This window comes from Mus caroli, unplaced genomic scaffold (genome assembly GCF_978045245.1).
Source record: "Mus caroli unplaced genomic scaffold, Mus_caroli_1 scaffold_17, whole genome shotgun sequence".
Taxonomy (NCBI): Eukaryota; Metazoa; Chordata; class Mammalia; order Rodentia; family Muridae; genus Mus; species Mus caroli.
Window position 1 is genome coordinate 26,317,158 of NW_028227272.1, and position 24,547 is coordinate 26,341,704.

The 24,547-nt window shown below is 41.7% G+C and overlaps 1 protein-coding gene across 1 annotated transcript in view; it reads right to left on the bottom strand.

The window, feature by feature from the left end:
- Atp13a5 (ATPase 13A5) overlaps window positions 1-24,547 on the bottom strand; it is a 142,340-nt gene that overhangs the window by 75,079 nt on the left and 42,714 nt on the right. Inside the window, exons 6-10 of the mRNA XM_021184915.2 lie at window positions 21,550-21,619; window positions 16,921-17,055; window positions 11,756-11,828; window positions 10,759-10,887; window positions 4,724-4,894 (exon numbers count right to left, since the gene is read on the bottom strand). Coding sequence (XP_021040574.1) covers window positions 4,724-4,894; window positions 10,759-10,887; window positions 11,756-11,828; window positions 16,921-17,055; window positions 21,550-21,619 — 578 coding nt within the window. The remainder of the gene's footprint in view (window positions 1-4,723; window positions 4,895-10,758; window positions 10,888-11,755; window positions 11,829-16,920; window positions 17,056-21,549; window positions 21,620-24,547) is intronic.

Sequence of the window (24,547 nt, forward strand, 5' to 3'; positions counted from 1 at the left end):
CCCAATAGTCTACTTGCCTTCCTTCTCAAAACTCAGGGAGAGCAATCAGTGGCATTCACTCAACACCATTTAATTCCTCGTGTCCTTGGAGACAATGCTTCAGTGATCCCCACTGTACAACCATTCATTCATCTACAGAGTTTAAAAAGTGGACTTGCCTGCTGCAAACTGTGACCAGAGAAAATGAGATGCCAAGAGAAACCTCTGGGAAAGCAAGTATGTGTTGAAAACAGGTACAAGTTATAAAAGAACTGAAAATTTAAAGAAACAGAAGGCAATAGGCAAATGATTTATTTCAAATATATGTGCACAGGCTTTTCATGCCTTCCTCAAACTCCAAGGCCTTCCAGGTGAAAATTCTAGGCATAATATTGAAAGTCCCTTTCAACATCATGTGCTTCTATCTTGACAGACTGTCTTCACTATTCACTGGTGCCAGAAGACCCTTGCACTTTATATTTTGTGATTATCTCTCTAGCTCTCATATGCTTGGATAAACTCCCCCCCACTCTATCAGCCTTGCTTTCAATTTCCACCTCATCAAAAAGTGTTTTCTCAATTGCACATCCACATTGGAACCAAAAGTGATTTATACCCTGCGATTCTTGGTCATTTATCCTTTATCACCTTTTTATTTAGTCAACTATACATTACTGTAAGTACATACATGTGTCTCTTATATCATATCATAACTTTTCTTAAGAAAAAAACATTAATTCATTAACTTACTTCACATTTAGCATATTCTCATTTCTGTTTGACTTACTGACTAAAATGATTGGCAGTTCTACACTTTGAATATGAGTCACTTTTTTTGTTTTGTTTTGTTTTGTTTTTAAGTATAAAGTGTGCCTTAGCCCTATTTCTTGCTGGATACATGGTTTTCCAAAACATAATTTTCTGGCCTTTAGAGAATTAGGAACATACTTTTCTCTAAGTTGCCATGTAAGCACCTTGGAAGTACTCATTGGAAGGCAAGATCTCTTAATTCAGCTTCTTGATAAAGTAAAAATACTGTCTTAGTTAGGGTTTTATTGCTGTGAAAAGACTAAGGCAGCTTTTATAAAAGAAAATATTTCATTGCTGCTGGCTTACAGTTTCAGAGGTTTACTCCATTATCATCATTGCTGGAAGTAAGGCAGCATGCAGATAGACATAGTACTGGAGGAGCCAAGAGTTCTACATCTTGGTCTGAAGGCAGCCAGGATGAGACTGTTCCACACAAGGCAGAACTTGAGTGCTAGGAGACCTCAAAGCCCACCCCAACAGTGACACACTTCCTCCAACAAGACCACATGTACTTCAGCAAGGCCACACCTCCTGATAGTGTCACTCTTCCCTTGGGCTAAGCATATTCAAACCACCACATCCCACTCCCTGCCCCACATAGGCTTATAGTCATAACATAATACACAACACATTTAGTCCAACTTCAAAGCTCCCCATAATCTATAACAGTCTAAACAATGTTTAAAAATACACAGCTCAAAGATTCATGCTATCTCTTAACTGTAATCACCTATAAAAAATCAAAATAAAAAAGCAGATGACATACTTCCAACATCACAGGAAATACATTACCATTCTGAAACATCATGGTGAGGAAATACTGGCCTAAAGCAAGACCAAACACCAGCTGTGCAAACTCCAAACTTTGTATCTCCATGTCTGATTTCCAACTCCTCTCAGCTTTATTGACTACAAACATGTTTTTTTTTTCTCTTGGGCTGTTTCCATTCCCTGTTAACTGCTTTCTTCAGCAGGTATCCCACAGCTCTGGCATCTCTAACCTCTTGAGGTCTCCAGTGCAATCCAGGCTTCACTTTCACTGCTTCTGGAACACAGCTTCTGTTGCTGCTATTCTTGGTGATCATTGTATGATACTGGCACCTCCAAAATGATGGGGTCTTTTGTGGCACCTGGGCTGTACTTTCACCAACAGCCTCTCATAAGCTCTCTTCATGGTGCCCAGCTTCAAATTTGTTATATGACCCCTTTCATTCCCGGGGCCTTCAACTGACAGTGAGTTTGTACCTTCCCCAATGACATCTCCTGGCTTCTCACAGTGCCAAGTTTCAGCTGTGTCCCATGATCCCTTCATACCTTCAAAACCAGTACCACCTGAATGACTCTCATTACCAAATCCGACTGCTATCACAAGGTACAACTTTGGTTGTTTTACACAATGGCCTTTCTGGACCTCCATGTAGGGACACTTCTGCTAGACACCTGGCCTCAGCAGTTTTCCTTAGCCTCAGAGGGAAATTCCATCCTTGATTCTAAAGCCAGAACCAAGTGGCCAAAGCTGCCAAGTTCTGGTGCTTTCTGGGGCTGGAACATGTCCTCTTGTCCAATTACATCCTCACCAGATTTCTGCCTTAAATGGTTTCCTTCACTACCTAAACTTAGCTGTTATAGAACTGACTCTAAAGACTCACCTAAAACTCAAAGATCTGCATGTCTCTGTCTCCTGAGTGCTAGGATCAAAGGCATGTACCACCAAGTCTGGATTTACACTTGCCTTTACTCAGAACTTGCTCTATACCAGGTTGGGCTCAAACTCAGAGATCTGCTTTCCTCTGTCTCCTGTGGTTAAAAGCATGTACCACCATGCCTGTACCTAAGCTTTTCTTTAATTTCTTTTCACAGGATCTTTATAAGTTCTGGATTGTAATTCATTCTCGATACAGTCAAGTTGTTAACTAAGAAGGGCCATCACAATCCATCTCTTGTCAATTTAACACATAATGATATCTCTTTATTTCTGAGTAAAATAATAACCATGTCATAATAATGCCTAACATAACTATTCCTTGTTCAACTGCAAACATATAGACAATAAGCTTAGCTGGGTGGGATCTTGCCCCAGGTCACCACTCCCTTAATTCTACTTAATATCCTTAAACACAGGATTTAACTCCATTCCACTTCCTGGTGCCCTTTTAATCCCCAAACCATACATTTTTGTATTATTCCTTTCTAAGCTAGCAAGCTTGAACAAGACACTCTTCATAAGAGTGACCCACACCATAGAGTCTATGCTAGGCAGCTTTTAGATTTCCGTTGTTAATGTAATTAATCTAAATCTCTTCTCCTTAGCCTCAGGCAAACACTTCAGACAAGGGTAAAAAGCAGCCACATTCTCTACCCAAATATCACAAGAATTAACTCTAGGCCCCATACTAAAACTCTTCTCCTCTAAAAGCTCTTGAAACAGCCCCCCCAAAAGTCTTCCATATTCCTACTAGGATAATAAGCCCCACTTAAAGCATTCTACTGCTTTTCAAATCCAAAGTCCCCAAACTCCCACTCCTCTAAGCAAAAACATGGTTATGCCTATTACAACAATACTACAGTCCCTGGTAACCAACTTCTGTCTTAGGTTTTCATTGCTGTGAAGATATACCATGACCTAGGCAACTTTTATAAATGCAAACATTTAATTGGGGCTGGCTTACAGTTTCTGGTATTTAGCCCATTATTATCAAGGTGGTTAGCAAGGCAACATGCAGGCAGACACAGTGCTAGAGTAGCTGAGAGTTCTACATCTTGATCTGAAGGCAGCCAGGAGGAGACTGTTCTATGTTGCACAGAACTTGAGCACTAGGAGACCTCAAAGCCCTACCCTCAGAGTGACACACTTCCTCTAAGAAGGCCACACCTCCTAATAGTGCCACTTCTCCTGGGCAAAGCATTCAAACATATGAATATATGGAGGCCAAAACTATTCTAACCACCACAATTGCTTTATAGGACTTTAAACATTAGACTCTCAAGTCCACTGACTTGTTTCAACATAGAAACCATTTTACTTTAAAAAATTAAAACAGTATTTGGCTTTCATAACTGAAATCACTAAACTAAAAAAACTGAACCATTTAGTTTCAGAAAGCAATGTGTGGTTTTTTTTTTTTTTTTGTCTATGGATTTGTGTAGCAGCACGAACACACACAGTCTAGACCATGCGATGTCATGAAAAATGAAAATGAGTGTAGTTATGAAAACATTCTGAGCATGGTATGAATGTACTACTGCAAACTGGGCTAAGAAAATGTGTCTGTGGTGACAGACTGAGTAACAGTTTAGAGAGAGATTAAAGCAAAAACTGAAAGGAAAAAGTCAAAAGCATGTTTCTGGTATGATAGTGTAGATGGGAAATGAAGAAGCCTGCATAAATGACAACCATGACAGTGAAGGCAAGGGAGCATGACCCAGCAGGTGATAGCAGAGTCCTTGACTGTCAATGTCTGTTCTAAGAGAAAGAGAAGTGTTAAAGAGGATACTAACAGCTGGGCTAGATGGAGGTGCTGTTCACAGAGAGGCAGTGCCACACAATGAGTTCATGTCTAGACCTTTGGCCCTAAAGTGTCTGCAGAGCGGCCAGCGGCGGCATTCAGCAAGCAACCTTTGGAGATGAAAAAAAAAAAGAGATCTTTCCTGGTTGGTGCCCTGGTAGTTGCAGCTGATGTTGCAAGGAAACATTGAGAGGAAAAGAGAAGCCTACAGCCACGAGTCCTTAGGGGAATCCCTAGCATCTCTACATGTCACTCATCACATAACAATGAGTGTTCAGTTTTAAGAGATGGCAACTTAGAATCACTTACGTTAGGAAAAAGTATGGCTGCTATTTCCAGAGCATGGCAAAATCCTAACCAAAATTGCCCACCTCCAATTCTGCCCATCTCCAGAACAGCTTAAGTTTACAAAAGTTGGATCCACTCACCTGTCTGCAGAACAACAGCTCTCACAAGCCCCTGACCAGATGGCTTGACCTGAATAACTTCTGTTCCACAGAAGAGCACGTGTTTCCGGTAGTCCTCCAAACTGTGCGATTTCCAGGGCATGGTGTTCTCCGTTTGGGGCAATGGTGTCTTTGTAACAGGTATACTTTCTCCTAAAGAAGGTTGCATTTTATTGATTCTGTGTAAACTCAGGTAGTTATTCAGAATGGCTGAGGGGCCAGTTTCAAGAAACTATAGAACCCAGCACCCATCCCATGAGTCGAATGACTGGACAGGGATGCCTGTGGCTCAGAGAATGATTCTAGCTTAAGTATTGGCTTAAACTCTACTTATCACTCCTATATGCACAATGTGTGCTTTGTTAGATTATCACCTAACCATGTTCTATCACCTAGCTCTGTTTCAGAGACTGTAAACATGTACTTGCTTATTTTGATTTCCCATTTATTTGATCCTTTATCTATGAATGCACACATATTCCTGTTCATTACAAAAATACCTTAAAGTGCTTATTCTGAATCAGAAAGTGCTAGGTGCTGGAAATATAATGATAATTCAGAGACAAAGCTCTGTCCTCAATCACAGCTCTTGTACACATTTTCCTGGTGACTCTTAACTAAGCCACTATTCCATGTGTCCTAATTAGCGTTTCACTTGCTATGACAAAATACCATGACCAAAAAGCAAGTTGGGAAGGACAGTGTTTATTTGGCTTATACTTTCATGTCATAGTTCATCAGTGACGGAAGTCAGGACAGGAACTCAAGCAGAGTGGGAAAATAGAGGCAGGAGCTGATACAGAGGCTACGGAGGGGTGTTACTTACTGGCTTGGTCTTTATACCTTGCTCAACCTGCTCTCTTAAATATTTATTTATTATTTTATATATAAGAGTATACTGTAGCTCTCTGCAGACACACCAGAAGAGGACATCAGGTCCCATTACAGATGATTGTGAAACAACATGTGGTTGTTGGGACTCAGGACCTCTGGAAGAGCAATCAGTGCTCTTAACCACTGAGTCATCTCTCAAGCCCTCAACCTGATTTCTTATAGAACACAGGACCACCAGTCCAGGGATGGACCCACCCTAAATGGGCTGGACCTTCCCACATCAATCACAAATTAAGAAAATGACCTATAGGCTTGCCTTTAAGCCAAAATTATGGAAACATTTTCTTAATAGGAGGTCCCTCCTCTCTATTGACTTTAGCATGTGTCAAGTTGATGTAAAACTATAAAGCACACCATTATCCCATGTTCTATAAAAAATATTTCTTCCCCTTGACATTATAAAACAAACCCCAGCCTATGTTGCTAGATTCCCCAAACCCACAAGAGTTCCAATGGCTTCCCAGGCTAATCCCTATATAAACTTCAGCTGAGCAAACCCCTTACCAACCCCTCACTCAACCCCTCAGTGCCTTATGGTCTTGGCTGCTGCAATCTCTGTCCCCTTCTCAAGGGAGGTTGATATTCTCCAAGACAGAATATTGAAGGCCCAAAGAAAACAAGATAGAAGTTCAAAAGGAAATATTTCACAGACCTTAATTAATTAATTAATTAATTAATTAATTAATATGGTCCATAATGCTTCCTAGTTCCCAGATTTAAAAATCCTAGAACAAAGTTAAAATCCCACCAGTCTTTTGTTGTGTCTAATTAGCAAAATAATATGCCATCTTTCTAATTTAGAAATAGCATTATATTGATTATAGTTACATTTCTTTATTATGTCTCTAGGTAGTAACTGAGGGCAAGAATGTTGCAATATAGAAATTTTTATACTCCTCACTTTACTCTATGACACATAATCAGTCCAAATATGTGTTCTCTGCTAAATGTATGTCTGAGCTAAATAAAAGCAAATACTTAGTTTATTCTATTACAGTTCTTTCAAAGCCAGTTTCCTAGCATGGATTACATTTACAAAGAAAGGTTTAAGAAGCTCTATAACATTGTTTATTGCAGCCCTAAATATTCTTCACTAAATCCCTTAAGATGGGAACTGTCCTTACTCCATTTTCCATTTAAAATAGTCATGATGTCCATTTACTGTGTAGATTTACCAATTGCATCCTAAATGACTCTCTAGAAGAGATAGGACGTTTTGGCAAGTCTCCAAATAATTCTGCCACATTATCTTCGAGGCCAGCCCCTATAATAGGTAGAAACTTACAAATTACTTCTTGACAAAACAAATTAATCCAGAATATGGCTTTGGTTAATATGACAATTGTACCTAGATTCCTTTTATATACTCCAGTGACATTGGAGTCAGAGAAGTGCTGATCAGATAAAGTCACGTCAAGATACTGTTCAGGCAGATAAATTTACACAGAATTAATACTATTCATATATTCTTAAAAATCACAGCATGGGCCTTTCTGGAGAGTCCAAAAAGAGATGGATTCACCTGAAAAAACTAAGTGAGGGAGGAGGTGGGAGTATGTGTCAGGAGGAAGTAGCTTGATTGTGCACTCTCTACTACAGAGTGGGTGCCAGGGACCTCAAGACCTTGGCATCTGTCAAATAGAGATTCTCCCATGTCCCCACGGAGCTGGATGCCACTTCAGGCTGACAGTGCTTGAAATGCCATGTTCTTGTTTATTGCATCGCTGGGACCAATTGACAGATCTGCCAGATCTGCCAGAGAAGCACAGTTTTCCTCTGTCTGTCTGATCCCAACACAGTGCCTGGCACACAACAGGCATTTCAGAACGTGTACCAAGTAAACAGCTAAACAAGGAAGAGAAAGGGGCTGAGGAGAGGGAAAAATAAAGAGAGGGGAGACAGAGTTCTGGTCTACCCATCGCTTACAAGGTTGGGTGGCCGAATATCAGTTCGGAAAGACTGTGGAGGAAAAAGCCTGTGCACCCATCTCATATTTCTGCATCCTCCCTGGAGTTCTAATCAATCAGTTCTCTCATGAGCAGAGGGAGGAGGAAGAACACCGTCATCTCTCCCATGAGCATCCCTAGGAGAAGGAAAAGGCCCTGGCTAGTAGCATAGATCCCAGGGAAGCGATGCCTGGGCTTGGGTGCTTTCCTTATGAAGCAGAGGTTCCCAATCTGTGTCATTTATAACTTTGGTGTATTCCATTAGCTCCAGAAACCTTCTTGGCCTCTCTCACTGCTGTGTCCTTAGTAGATTTTTCTGCTAATAAACTGGTGAAATCAGGGCATGAACAGCCGAACAAATGCATCCAGATCTCAGGGTCACTACTCTGATTCTTGCCAAATTATTTCTCCTCTCTTGGCCTCACATTCACCCACCTCAAAAGGACTGCAGAGTAAATAGAGCAGTGTGAGCAAAATGTCACGATAAAACAGCACACACTAGAACCAAGAAAATGGTAAGCATTCATGGATTCCGCCCCTCTCCCCTCTATCATGTGGCCCTTTGTGTTTCACCTTCTCCCTCTAGGGGGAAGCAAGGTCCTTAAAGGAGGCCATTGCCTCAGAAAAGGAGGCACAAAAGACAGGGAAGTTGGAAAATGACCTCTGAATAATCATTTGTAATCATGATTCTACACACTTCTGGACAGTTTAAACAAAACAAAACAAAACCCTTCTCTTCTCCATGCCATCTCTGTCTTGCATTTCCATCCAAGTTATCAGTCCTGAAAAGGGGGAAGGAGGACCCAAAGGAGACTTATATACCACATGTCCCTAAGAAAAGGGACCTGCACCTTAAAGGGCTATGAAAATACTCAATGCCACGGAAACTAGGTGACAGGCCCCAGACAGCCTCGGAAACAAGGGGAGACTACAACCACAAGAAGACTTGGGTCTACCCTACCCCATCCTGATGTCCTGTAGGGCTTGAAACCTGAATGGAGTCAAGAATAACTGATGACTTCACTGAGTTGAATCCAAACAAACACCAAAAGGAATTAGAAAATAAGTCAGCTTTTCACATAGCAGTGACAGTGGAAGAAACAGTTGTGCCAGCGAGCGGGTACTGAGGGAAGGGACAGCTGCACAGAGTGAAAGGTGATAGGGACAAAATGGTGACAGCAGCTTTCATTAGATTCATCTTCTTCACTCAAGTGACACTTTGTGTTTGGGAGCAAAGCCACCTCTCATATTGCTGATCACTGAGCCTCCCTGGTCTATGTTCAGCTCTTCGTTTCTAAGTCAGCGTTTTAACAGCTCCTTGCCTATGTTGTTTGATGCTTGATGATGAAGTGAGATATGAATGCTGTTTATGAAATATGTTACTGTAGAGATACTGGGAGTGTTTACATACTGATTTTACATAAACAAAATGGTTATATTTGCAAAGAGTTAGTTTGCAAATGGATAGTAGACGCATCTGAGTTACATCTGTTAACTTATACCCTAACACTGACCTATTTCAGCCAGGAATCAGACTCTAATATTATAGTGGTTCTGTCTGGGTCCTTTTCACAGTATGTGTGCTAGTGGGGTTCATTTCTATTATGAAATAAAATGTTTTAGTGCATGTTGGGATTTATGTGCTTTTGAAGAAACTAATAAGAAACAAAAAGTTATTTTCATATATATATTTCTGTTTCACTGGGTCTGACTCTAAAATGGATCATTTACTTTATGTTTTGCACTCAGGATATGTGGATGTTGCTGCTAGTAAATAAGAAAGGTCCACTGACATCCAGGGACAATTAACATTACTTTTAATTCTCTGGAACATTCTAGCTTGGCCTGAGACTCAAGGCAAATCTTGTATATCATGAAAGGGAAGAGACAGATGGGAGGCCCAAGCCTCCCTGCCTTCCCTGCCTCTGATGTCCCTGTGTCATGCTCTCTGTTGCCCAGTGAGAGAAGCAGCACACTCAAGCTGTGGGGACACATGGGGCAGAGGCCAGCCAATGGCTTTTATAGATTGAGGTTTACACATTGGGTCCTACAGCAACACTCCGTGTGCAAACCCTCATCACCACCATCACTAGGCAGGTAGTCGTCAACACATTAAAGGAGACAGTTTGTAATTATACCAAACATATTTAGGCTTAGTACATTTTTTTTTGAGACAGGGTCTCTCTGTATAGCCCTGGCTGTCCTGGAACTCACTTTGTAGACCAGTCTGGCCTTGAACTCAGAAATCTGCCTGTCTCTGCCTCCCAAGTGCTGGATTAAAGACTTGCACCACCACCGCCCAGCAGTACATTTTGTCTCAATGTTGCATTGTAAATGTAAGATGGACTTGGGTTGAAGAATTTAGGAGCAGTCAATGGATTTCTGCTTCACTCAGCTCATGTTCAAGGTTTGTGTGCACTTCTTTCTTCATGTCTTTTGTACCATATGGAAAGAGGCAAGTTTAATAATTGGTCAGCACAAAGGACAAACACCTTTCAGGCTCATGCTTCTGATTAGCCTCTCCCATTCAAATGTACTGCTCTACACAGTTTCTCCCTTAACTAAAGGGCAATTGTATAAATAACACCTTCCTGGTTATACAATTACAAGAAGACTTTAAAAGCTATAGGTGAATGCGGGAGCCACCTGAACTGCGATGTGAGATCAACAGAGGGTGGAACTCCGAAGAACAGAGCAGCACGCTGTCATCTGTGCTAAGGCTCTCTGGAATTTTCCAGTGTGTAGTTTCCCCACCTATGGACCACACAGCTAGGTTGAATTCTCCTCACTTCTGTTGGATACCTGATGGTTTTTTAGGTTGTGCTATCTTTGCATCCAGATGGAATCCATCTGAGATTCATGGGGACACTGGATTTCCACCTGTTCACCTGCCCAAGCTGTCTTCCGCTCGCTCCTTCCTGCCACCACCAGTCAGCCAGAAACCCCATGGAATAGGACATGTTTCTTCTGGCTTCTATTTTTGTGTCTTAAACCTATTGTTAACCAGTGCTGTCTGCTTGTGTGTCCTGTGTCTTTGTTTGACTAAAAGGCAGAGTGGCTCTCCCTTATCTTCTTCTTTTCCTAGTGAAGGGTGTGGTCCTAGCCAGATAGGGATAGTTGATCTGATTTGCTTGGCCTGCTGGGTAAGGAAGAGGAGGCTGGGTTAAAACGGCCTACCTGTGAGCATTCCTTCATTCACCACACAATTCCCATCAATCAAGATAGCATCACAGGGCAGTGAAATTTTCCCTGGAAGAATGAGAATATCTCCTGGAACCAGGAGACGGGACTCCAGCTCCTGTAGACCTATGTGACAGCAAGAAGTTCTGTGACTATCTTGGCCTTTCCTTGCTTTCCCTTAAGAATGAAAACAACTAAGAATTCTTATCTGCTTGTTTTCCAGTTGGGTAAGACCTACCCTACCTGTTCCTAAACCCAGGGCCCCTTTCCACTCAACTGAAAAATTACAAGGGAATTAGAATTAGGGAATGGTTTCCTGGGGCCTAGCAAAGGATGAGGATCAACAAGTTCCTGCTTGGAATCTGATACCCAGACAGGCTCTGTGCAAAGTAAAATTTTATAGCATTAGTCAAGAGGGAGGCTCCCTCTGGCTTCTATGTGTTCTCTCTGGGCACTGAAACCCTGTGAGCACTTTAAGACTACATGGAAACTGTCTGGAGATCGTCTGCTGCTCTCGTGGCAGCTCTTGGTTCCTTACACAGAACTGTGGCCACCCGACCCTGAACAAACTCAGAGCAAATCCCAAGAGTCCAGTCAGCATTAAAAATCTCCATTCAAGCCTCAGTTCCAGATGGTAGCTTAGAATGTTTGGTGCAAGGTCTTTGAGATATAACCAATTGAAAAAAAAAAGATAAAGGAGTCATCAGTTTGCACATTAACATCCAACTACATGAAATATGTAGGAACCGAGAGAATTTGAAGCTGAACTCTAAGATGATAATGTAACCAAAGATTGGAAGAGGGTGAGGCCAGCCAGACGTGGGGTGGGGAAGGTATCTGGAGTCTTAGCTTTCTTCAGTTTTATGAGTTACATGGCCTCAATTGGTCTCATTCTCTGGCTAGTCCTGGGTTCTGTCAGAGAGTAGCTTTGTCTGTGATAATAGTAGTCTGCTAGGAAACAGTGGGTAGGGAGACACTGGAACGAGCCACCTACCTTTGTCTCTTACGGTGATCGTGACCTGGACTTTGTTGTGCTCCTCCACAAGCTTGTGTAGCTTAACTGATTGCTGCCAAGAGAAAGGCAAGGCTTTACCGACAGCTAGCCCATATCCTACCAATCACCCGACTGGAGCACAGTAAACCTTGTGCCTGCTGCCATACTCAGGCATCCTGGGCAAATAGATGACTCAGCTGCCAGTTGATCTTCTGTCTTTGGTCTTTGAGACAGAGTCTTGTTATGTAGCCCAGGCTGGCCTAGTACTCACTACGTAACCCGGGCTGGTTTCGAACTCAAACAATCTGTCTTCCTCAGCCTCCAACTGATGGGATTACAAGATGTGTTCCACTACATTCAGCTTCTACTTTGGCTTTTGACATACCAACTCTCCTGCTAATACCCCTATCCTCCTGACATGGTTTTTGGAGTAACTTTCCCTGTTTATTTGATATAGCTTTACTATACACACACACACACACAAACACACACACACAAGACATAACTACAGAGTCCAGGACACAGGTAGAGGAACCAAGGTAGAAAAGCAAACCAGACAGGTTATGACCTGTCTGAGTTTGTTCTGTAATGACTGTCCCCTGGGAAGAGCAACCCCTGTAATCAGGCTGGAGTCATGCTCTAGATTTGGAATCCCAGTGCGAGTATAAATGAGACAGTCAGTCTATGCCCCTTTTGCTCATCCAAAAGAGGAGATGGTAGTATATGGCTTTGGAGGAGCTATTGTAAGTTTTCAGCTAAGTCTTACAAAGCCCTCTATGCAAGAGCGAGGTCCTGAGAGCACATGCATGTTAGCAATCACTCAGGGAGAAGCTGCCGGGGAAAGTAGGGTGACACAGCAACCAGAAAGCCTCACTGAGGTGGGACTTACTGAGGTACATCTGTGAAAGGTGGAGGAGGTGGGAAAGACTCTGGAGAGGAAGCAGTCACTCCTAGGACAACACGGGGCCAGGAAGGCAGAGATAAGAAGGGATTCGGTCCACACACTCCCCATATCGACATGGTGAGGAGGGAGATGTAAGGACCGAGCCACATCAGCAACTGTGGACCAGGTGGTCAGCTGGGAGAGGTACCTGCTCCTTTCTAGTGGGTATCAGAGAACTGGATGTCTCTAAGTAGATGCAAGTCAAAACCCTGCTGTTGCTCTTCAAATTCAGTGTTAAACTAAGCCACATAGAACACTTTTTTTTTTCCTTTTCCAGGTTAAATTACTTTGATCTATTCTTTGAGTAACTTTGAATGGTACAAATTTTGCCAGACTGATAGACATTGTGCACAACTGTGTGACTTTACCCAGAGAGTGCATGATGAGTTCAATATTAATATTTATGCAAAGAAAAGAATGGAATTCGCTTTAGTTCTATGTGCAAAACTAAACTTCCCAGTTTGAGTCAATAATGTGGAAGAAATGAAGGGACTGTTAGCTACATATTCATCACTGTAAGATGACTCTTTGGGTCCTGACCATTGGAGCAGGCATTTATACCACCGGCAACTGAGTGAGTCGGCCAAGGTTCTGTGTAAAGGACCCTGATTTCAATCAAGGAGGTCTGACTTGCTCCAGTAGCCAGCCATGGACAGTGTGTGTGAAATGCTACCACAGAAGCTATAGCTCCTTTGGTAAATAGAATAATAACTAATTCTTGATAACTAGTTAAGAATCTAGATGCATCTGAAGTTACCCTCAAGATTTAAAGTGTCATTCTGCTGATTTGTTTAACTTGCTAGGGACTTATCCCAAGCCTGCAAGGTTTCACTGAGATATTTCATAAGATATTATAAAAGACTCAAATGATTACATTTATAACCACTCATAATATCAAACAGCTACTACAGACTAACCACTGTGGTACACACTAAGGAAAAGATAGATAGATAGATAGATAGATAGATAGATAGATAGATAGATAGATAGATAGATAGATAGATAGATAGATACCACAAAAATCCTATCTCTAACATACATAGAAACACAGAAGGCAAAAAGACTGGGGTAGAAAATGCTGGAATACTTTGCCACAATCATGCACTTATTAGGCATTGAGGGTGTCGATCAACCCCACATCCACCTGACTCCACACACATTCAGTGCTATCGTTCTCTTCATGCTTAAAATAGCCCCACTTCCCTTTCAGCGCTGTTTTTCCTTCTCAACGTCTTTCACTTTCTGTTCAGCAAACTCATTGAGTCAATGGCATGATAACTTCAGCTGACGGGGACACTAATCAACACATTTGGAAGTGGGGGAGCCTGAGTTAACAGCGCTTGACTGTAATTCTCAAACCTCATTATGCTAGGAAGCCAAATTTGTTTATCAGACTTAGCATTCTGGGGAGGCTGCCATGCTTCCATGCCTTTGCTCGGGCTACTCCCTAGAATGTTCAGCCCAGTTTGCTCCTAGCAGGCTCTTTCTAATCATTCACATGAAATGCTGTGTAAATATGACCTCCTTCAACAAGGACCAGATCCAGGAGGAATCCAGTGCTCTGCTCCTGGCTTCACACCTGTGCTGGAGCACTGATAACTTCCATGACAGCTTCTTGTCCATTCTTCCCTGTGAGGCAGGCAATTCCCAGGGTAGAAAAGGGGCCATGCATTCCTCTTTGTCCCCAGACTCTGTCACACAGTAAGCCCTCAGCAAAAGTGTATCTCATAGACCTAGACTATTCTACATCTCCTAATAACTCAGGGATAGGCTAATGTAAGCATTCTCTTTGAGCTAATGTACTCAGAAACTATAAGCATGGGTTTCTATGACAACCAGCCAGCCAGGAGTAGGCAAGTGCTGTGATGCTTGCCATGGCTGCAAAGCTCATTGCCTGAATTTCATCAGGCCCCCTCTGGTTTCTACAGTCCCTCTTCAGTGGGACCAGGATCAGTTTTCACAGCTCATTTGCATGCTGTTGTTATTCCACATCTGCTGCTGGATATCTGTTTTAGCTGTGGCTGGATTTTCTCCAGAGAAAGTGGAAGTAGGGCATTAACTCATATGCCCCAAAGCCTTGCTAGATCCTGACTGAAGACAAAGCCAGAGGTGAGGGTGTCGAGGGGTGCTCTCAGTATCATGGTAGCAGATGCACTCACTGGTGGAGCCTAGCTAGACTGCACACAAATACACTTCAAAGGTTTGCACTTCTACCTGGCTTGCACTCTCCTAACTTCTTAGCAAGGGACTACAGCTCAAGTGTTTCTTAGCCTCACTAAGGTAAGCTTTTACCAAGCAGCATAGCTTGGGATAGGGCAATCAGGCAGGTAGATTACACTCTTAGCTTTCATTTAAAGAAACAATGAACTCATCATAAAGATTTAACTGTTCCTTCCTTTATTCCTGCTAGTCTCCCCCCACCATCATATCTTACTATTTCGTCAAAGTCCACAGGTCAGTTTTGAGGAGTGTGCTCAATGCACTAGTGAGCATACTTGACTGGGGGTCAGGAAATCCTGCTCACCATTTCTTATGTGGATGTGTCAGCTGGAGGGAGGTTATACCATTGCATGTGTCCCATTCTACATAGGTTGTGCCCAATGCCTGTATAGTATGGCTATGGGAACCTATTGTGACCTATAAAATCATAAGCAATGTTAATGGTTGAGGGTGCGGGGACAGAAGTTATTAAAGGAAGTATGCTCACTTGGTGTGGCTTTGCAGGATGCCTTACTAGATAGGTCAGTTAGGCTTTGTAAACTAATATCAGCTGCTAATGAGATTAGTGTCTGTTTTCTAATTCCTATTCTTCTTGGCTCCTCTGTAGTACTGCTATTTAAGCTCCTGCTCTCATGTTACCCCCTATTTTGGGCAAAGTAATTTAGGGAATCTGTAAAGAAGAAGAGACATTTTAATTACATTTTTTTAGATTTATTAAATTGTACATGTACAGCTGTTTTGCCCACGTGTATACACGTGGGTGTCTGGTGCTCCTGGGGGTCAGAAGAGGGCACCAGATTTCTTAGAACTGGGGTCATAGTTGGGTGTAACCCATTACGTAAGTGCTGAGAACTGTTGGTCCTAGGTCCTCTACAAGATCAGCCAACACTCTCAACTACTAAGCCATCTGCCCAGCCACAAACGTTTAATTTGGATAATGAGTTTAAAATTATCTAACTTTAAATATTGCTATGCAATACTTCCATCCAAGATTTTAAAATTCTAATTTGCAATGAAGCTCCTTAGCAGGAAGGTAAATATCTCAAAATAGCTTTAGGAAGTCCCTGAAACTGACCCCAGATTCACTAGGCCCCTCCCTGTTACAATAAGCAACAAAATCTGAGAGTTTCTCTTCAAGCAGAGAGAAGCTAAGCTACAAAGGAGACTCTGGGCTGTCTGGAGAAGCAGAAGCCAGCTGATCTGCCTGAAAGAGGTTTAGAACAACTGAGTCCCTTGGAAAGGACATTTCTCCATCCTCTTGAGGTGCCTGCAGGTTGTACAGTGTGTTCCAAGTTCCCAACTTTGTGAGCTGTCACCCATGCTTGGGTGATACTTGGTGATGCAGCTGTCTTTGAATAACATCTGTTCCTATAAGTAACCCTTCACCCATATTCCTGTAAGTGATCTGAAAACACACTAGTTCACCCAGTTGGCCTTTGGTGGTACCCATAATTTGGATTGTTGTGGGATCCCTGTCTGGGTGTGGATTTGGAAAAATCGATGATCTCGTGTGTTTCTGATTAAAAGAATTATTTCAGTTGGAGAAAATTACATAGCAGCATCTATTAACATTCAAATATTACCCATGCTTGGATCTAGCAGCCTAGCTTTTGGTTGCTATGCTAAAAAAGAAAGAAATTAAAAGTAGTGTCCTTGTGTCTTGGTTAATATGTGACTTGAGCCACTGCCCCTCCCCAGTCTTAAGAATAAGACTATTATCAATCCACGTAGCATTCCTCACATCTAACTCACACACATCAGAGTCCAAAACACATCCAGTGAAGCCTCCAGTTGATGATCAAACTTTGAAAAGATGTTTAAATCTATTTGGTATTCCTAAAACCCTATCCCAAAAGTGTCCCTATAATAAGATTGCCTGCTGCTGCCTTATGAATTGTATGTGACACAGTTACTCCATGCCCCAGGTAGAAATTCTATGGGCTTTGCTTGTTCACCCAGAAGTAAAATATAAATGGAATCTAACCACAATTTCAATTCTTACCTGTCTCAAATCATACACACTCAAAACAATGGAGATAACAGTCAAGATGATGATAGCCACAGAGTATTCTATGTAACCCTGAGACAGCCACAGAGTGAGGGTAAAGGCTTGGAACACATAGAATGGATTTAAAACCTGCAGGTACAAAAAATAGCATTTATGTGGTGGCAATAAGAATTATATCATTACATTATAGAATGTCTTTCCATTTTTAACAACATAAGATGACCTCTGCTTTTTATGAATTCACTTAGAACTCAGTTAACTTGAGAAATGCCAAGAGCTTAGAATGTAATATGTTAGGAATAAAGTTTCTCTAAGTGCTCAGAGCCATACTGAAAAATTCCCTATTCTTATGCCCCGCCCCCCAAAATACTTTGCCATTTACAAAATCTAGCAATATGCCATTTAGTCATATGCTGTGAGGCAGTTTCCAGGTTAAAACCCTCCATCTTAGGGGAAAACTTCCTGAGACAGAATATAAAGGGAAAGTAGAAACGCAGCATATTTTAGGACAGGATGCTTAACAAGGAAGTGAAACAACAGGATGTTTCAGGAGGAGGTGAAACAGTCATCCTTAATGACAAGGAAGTGTCATTAAGACCAGAAGTAAACAACTAGGATAGCTTCAGGAAGTTCCTGAAACTGACTGGACTCACCAGACCTCTCCCTAGGAATTTATAAGCAAGGAAGACTGCTAAGAGTAAATTGAGTTTCTTAGAAGATACTCTGACTAAGGATCCTGGAAGAAACTGAGATTAGCCAAACTGCTTAGATGAAACAAGACCAGTCAACTGTGGAACCTGGAAAAGGTTCAAACCTCCTGAGCTACTAGGAAAAGGCAATTTTAACCCCCTGCAGTGCATTCCAGGTTTCTAGATTTTCTGAGCTGTCTCACATGCTGGGGGAGGGAGCTACAGCTTCCTTTGAACCATTTATGCACTTATAAGTAACTGCTCACACATATTACTGTCAATAACTCCAATAAAACTCATTGGTTCACCAAATTAGACTTTGGTGGTATGAGTGGTTTGGTCAGTTTCCTATCTGAGGTGAGTAGATTTTTGACTCATGTCTACCCAGCAATGGGGCCATGAAACACCATAGCAGAGGAAAAACATAATTCAGCCTTATTCAAAAATCATGGGCACATCTTTCATGTTCTCACATGCTGCAGATTTAGGCTGACTCTGCTATGAAAATGAAGAGTCATTTTCTTTCTTTTATCATTCTTTTATCCGGGCTATTTTAAAATAATACTATTTCTGCCACAGGTCATAGTAAGATATTTTTAGAGGCAACAAAAGCAATGTGGTTCCTTCCCTTGAGCCCAGAAGGACCCTGGGCAGCAGTGCATTTTGCAAGGATTTATGGAACATCATTGGGTGATGATGTCAGTAACTCTGAAGCTGATCGACCACAGCATACTCAGATGTCTCCATAACACTGTCAGCAATTTTAGTCACCCTAATTCCCACTCTGATCTTCCTGGTTCCTTTGAATGATTACAGCAGAGGGCTGGAGTGAAGCTCAGCTGTGCAGTACCTGTTCAGACCCTGGTCCAACTTTAGTGCCAACTAACTAACTAAGCAGGAATGTCTCTGACTCTGTTGCCTGCCTTCAAGACTTTTCCCCCTACTGGGGTGCCCCATGCAGCTGATGTTGTAGTCTTAATGCAACTCCATATGCCAAGGCTGGTTGGAATTCATGGGACACTTTGCCTTTTCTGAACTAAAATGGAAGACGAGTAGATGGGGGGAGGAGAAATGACTGTGAGGAGAGGAGGCAGGGGAAAAAGAAGTTTGGAGGTCAATCAATTAATTAAAAAAAAAAAAAAAGAACAATCACAACAGAAAGAACAAATCCCAGGAACTGACAGAAGTTTCCACAACACAGAGACAACAATAACGAAAGAGCACACTAGGATAAAGCATGAATCCTGTTCTCGAGGAAGCACCCTTTTTATCCTGTTAATAAATTAGATGAAATACTTGCTAAAACAGGGGAACCCTTTCCAAACACTGCTTCCTGTAATCCTCTCACACACTGAATAAAATTCTACTTTGCTCCTAACAATGAACTGATAGCTACTTAATAAGTTAATAAGGCTACATACTAAGGGTTCCTCAAGTCTTTGGATATTATTTATAAATTTAAAAAGCTTTTGTTTCTTGGTGTTTTTATTATTCCCATCTCGACTGCTTTACTTACAAATTATAGCTCTTGAGTTCACTTGGCATAAAATGCTCTAATTATAGATTATGTACTAATGATAACATGATTCTGAGTTTGTAGAAATACAGTGGAAAATTGCTTAAATATTTCTTCAGAAGAAACAGCAGCAGCATAATTAATTTAACCCCCTTATTCAATATCCATTCCAACTAAATGTGAAGTAATTTACTCCCTCCCCCTGTTTTTTTTTTTTTTTTTAATTTTACTAAGGTTCTGGCTCCTGTGTGCTAAAACATACCAGACTCCTTTCAAAAAGGATCACTGATACTTTGGAAAATCATTCGCAGTTTTCCAATGCATTTTGGTGAGAGGTTCGGGAAGCAGCCTGCCTTCCCCTAGCTGGGGAGGTTGTGCACACGTAGGGGTGGGGTGGCAGAATAAGTGTGAGGGAAAGCTCTGGGAATATAACATTACTCTAAGAACTAATGCTGAAATGAGAATAGCCTGGTGTGTGCTCCAGAAATAGAACAATGGTGGATAATATTTCATATTAGACAGATGCAGCCATTCTAAAAAGAAAAAAAAGAAAAAGAAAGACCATTTTATGAGTTAGAAAGGGGCTAAAAATATGCTCAGCTGGTAGGATGGCTCAGTGGGTAAAGGCACTTGTCAATGCAAGCCTGGGGAGCCTGATTCAATTCCTGAAATGCACGTAAAGGTGGAAGGACAGAAGGAAGTCAAAGTTGTCCTCTGACCTACACACACACCAGCCTTGATACATGAACCCATGTGTGCCATCTGCATTTTTCTATCTCATATACCATGCCTAAATGCAGATACATATAATGATGTTTTTATAAATAGGAATTACAGAGCATTGTGCATACCCCAAAAGCAGCAGCCTGGATCAGAGATAAACAGAACCAGGTAGTATCTCAGTGCTAAGGGGACTGAGGACAAAAAAATCTTGGGCAGGAAGCTGAAACTAGGGCTACAGTAAGAAGCAGAGGAAGCATTATGCTTGCGGCCCCAGTGTAAAGGCTGAAAACAGGGAGGGTAGAGTGGGGGAGAATAGAGTCTACGGTATAACCATGACCTATTCCAAGCCCCACACAGAGCAGAGGACCTGGAGACTAGTCACTAAGGGGAGAACATTGTTGCCTCCTATATAGGCTTGGCTTTGACCCAGTAATACACTGGGGACCAGGATGAGACAGGCACAAAACCATCAGAGAGGAACTGCAAGAACAGAAAGTAGAAGTGGAAATGTGTAACTCACTTAGTTGAGTTACACAAAAGAACGAGTAAAAATTTCAAAACACATGATATCTTTTTTAAAAACTAACAAGATGTCTCACTCAAAGAGAGAGAAATAGTAAAAATAACTTGTAAAGGACCAAAACAATACATCTCAAAATCTTAGGGATCATAAATGAAATGATGTGGCTTTGTGGTTAGACTGAATACTTTTCGCCTCTCCAGAAAAACTCACTTGTTGAAGCTCTGACCCCCAGTGTGGTGATGGTTGGAAGAGAGGCTTTGAGAGATAACTAGGGTTGCCTGTGTCCTGAGAAGCAAGGACTTGACCTCTTTCATGAAAAGAGACACGGAGATGGTGGTCCACAGGAATGGCAAGACCTCTCAGCATGGTCTGAGTATTCAGCCCCTTGACTGTGGACTTCTACCCAGTCTATGGGATTGTGTTGTAGTATCCTGAGCAGATTAAGATAACATACTACCCCGTTATGAAAACTTAAGATGACCAAAGAAACAGGATATTACAAAACAGAAATCTGACTTTCACTGAGAAGTGTATTTAAACATTAAATAAGGGATTATTGGTAAGACAGTTGAGTAGGTAAAGGCTCTTGCTATCACCTCTAAGAACTAGGGCTTGATCCCTGAGACCAACTTGGTGGAAAGGGAGAACAGGCTCCTGTCAGTTGTCCTCTGACCTAAACACACACACACACACACACACACACACACACAAGCACACACGCGCACGCACATGCACACGCGCACACACACACACACGTGCATATACACACACATGCACAAACACACATGTATACACACACACTCACAAGTGTACATGCCAACAACAATGTACAAGCACATGTACATATACAGACACACACACAAAACTGTTCTCAAACACATAGATAGATAGATAGATAGATAGATAGATAGATAGATAGATAGATAGATGTAATAAATAAAGAGGCAATTGAAAAGGATAAGTAACATGTTGATATCATGTGTATTTGCTGATATAAAATAAAACAGAAAGGATTAATAAACAGAAAAATTATGGGTTAGTATCAAGAAGCAGTCACATGAAGCACACACAGCATTCCCACTGAGGGTACAAGTGTTATTTACAATCCCACCGAGGCCAAGACATTAAGAAACAGACCCTCTTTTTCAAAAAGAAGAGAATTCTCTAGTTACCTGTTTAACAAGCAGCTTCCATATGGGCTGGATCTCCACCTCGATAGCATTGGGCCCACACACTAACCTTCTGTGAGAGATTGACCATCTGTTAGTCTCAGCCCATGAGCCCAGGGACAAGGGAGCACAGGCAAGCTGACCACAAGCTACCCACCTCTCTGTTCTTTAGGCATCTGGTGCCTTGGTAACCACTATAGGCTTACATCATACTGAACCATGAGTATCATTTTAAGGTGAAGTCGATGCATGATTAAGAAGTTTGATTTATTTTTCTGCTTTAAAATGTCTTTGATACAACTGAGGTCGTCAAAATGAAATTAGAAAGGGCTTTTAGAAAAATAACTTTACTACATCCTAACAGCAGTTGAAAAGAAAAAATTCTGAAGATATTTCTAGACTTATCAGGCATTCAGTTCATCCTAGATATCAGTGATGGTGTCTGTCTTACCCTGGGATTTCTCACAAGAGGTCCTTGTAGGATGAACCTATTCAATCCACCAGAGAAAGAACAAGTACCCAGGAAGGTGCTGTATGGTGCTCACATGTAACTGTCAGGACACTGCAAAGAATGGCCCCTTGTGTTTGGATGTGTCTTACAATTTTTAAGTTCTTGCAAAACATGCATTTGATCCTTACAATATTCTACAGAGTTCTAAAGGGTTTATCTTGCCAATAGGGAAAGTTGTTGACTGTGGGTCTTTAGCTAATATTAATATTAATTAACAGCTAATACTAATTATAAGCAAGGGACTTTTAAGTGTCATGTTAACAAATACTTCATATTATCACTACTTATAAAGGAAACTGAAGTCTGAACAGCTTAGAACTGTGAGAGTGAGCAGAACCAAGCCTCTGCCCTTGCTCTTCTAGGCCAGTTTCCTTGCATCTTTGCATGACTTGGCATGCCTTGCTCCACTTGAGCCTCAAAAAAAGGACCTTCTTCTGGAGACCCTCCCTAGCAATCCTATTCAAAATGGCCTCTCTCCTGGGCCATGGTAGAGCATTTGTGTAGCACATGGTAGAACATTTACCTAGTATTCACAACACCCTGGGTGTGCTCCTTATGATGGCCAGAGGGGATTATCTTCACTTTCCTTAACTTCTTTAATCTACCTTATTTTTCTCTATAGCATATATGACTACCTGAACATATAACTTCTTCCTAGGTATGTGTGTGTACATGTGTGGGCAAGTACAGGTGCACATTCCCATGTGTATGCAGAAGCCTTTCCTTAGAGGCTGCTCACCTTTATTTTTAGACAAGGTCTCTCATGAAACATGCCATGTAGGCTAAGCTGACTGGTTAGTAAAACTCAGTTCATGTCTCTAGAATCTCCAAGTACAGAGATTACAAAGAAGCACCACCATGGTTAGCTCTTTTTACATGGCTTCTAGAGATCACACCCACATCTTCACGCCTACCAGGCAAGCACTTTATCAACTAAGCCCATACCTCATTTTTCCAATGTTTTAATTAATGTTTCTGCCATTATAATAACATAACCTTTTACGGGACATTAATAGATTCCCCAAGAGCTCAGATAGAACCAAACACATACTTCATAATCAAAAATTATTTGTTTAAATTAATGGATATCCAAATAGGAGGTGGGAAAGAACCTGGGTTCCCTCATCTAAAAAAATGAATTTGATAAAATATACCTAATAAAATTGTGATCAGTGTCTTAGTGAGATAAATATGCAAAGCTGTTGTCAGGAGTGTGCCAAGAACATGACAAATCCCAGGTAAGTGGGAGCTGTCTTTGAAGTGTGACTCTGTCAGACACAATTAAATATTTTTCTCTCCTTCAGCAACACTTTATATTTTGGTAACACCACTTACCTCATTGAATTAAAACATATATATTTACATGGTTTTCTCCTTAAGCCCCATGAACTGTTTTGAAGGCAAGAGGAGAGTGTTCCCAGAATTGCTTTTCTAGGACCTGGGGCTAGACGTAGAGTATGGTGTCAAAAATAACCCCCCAAAATGCTGGGATTAATGGCAGTCATGGAGGCCCACATCTAGAGGACATTCTCCTCTGTCAAAGTTGAAAGCCCTGGTGCATAGCCTTGTCTGGTGAGATGGTGCCTGAAATTGCCATTGGGGAAAGAGCTCAGGGCCTGGAGAAGTGAAGCATGGGATAGTGTGTGTCATGCATTGCCAGTGAATGAGGTCTTGGGTTCATCTGGGCCAGGAGGAAGTCACAGCCAGCCTACTCATTTCTGCCTTGTCATTCCTACTGACCTTCACCAAGAAAAATTCTGGTTTGTTTAGAGATTGTGTACCCATTTCAATCTCAGAGCCAGCCTCAGAAAATTCTCATGAATGTTGGCAGTGGTGAGGCAACCAGAAGTATTAGGCTTGAAGCCAAGACACATAAGGAAAGGTCAAGGATTATATTCCACCACAAAAGGTCTGATGAGGTGGCAGAGGAGCGAGGCAGAGGTCATTCTGTGTGGCCTCACCAGACAGTGTAGGCCAAACACAGTTAAGTAGGATTGCCTAACATCTGTCACTATCCTTTAGGGGATAGACTGCTAAGATGGCAGACAGCCCCATCTCAGAGGATGGATCTTGACCAAGTCCACAACTGAGACCTCAGGAAAGGAATTTCATACTGGATGCAGCTGGCACTTTTAGGTTCACAAGGGGTTTCCTCCAATTCTGAAATATTCAGATCACATGGAATGTATGAATTCTGAAATACCAAACATGAATGGTTGTTAGTATTTTCCTTTGAGGGATTATTCACTCATCTTTTCAGTTTGCTTTCATTTTCCTTTATGGACTCAAATGAATACATCAATATATTCCTCAAAGAATTGCCAGAGAGCTTGGTGTGGGGCTCTGGAGCCCTCTTAGACTAGAGTCAGGATCCTTAATGAGGAAGCAGGAGGATGCTACAATCACTACTGCACTACTCCAACTTCAGCCCTGCACTCTACTTTTGCCTATTCTTTCCACTCCGAGAGAGCATCTCTGGCAGGAGAGATT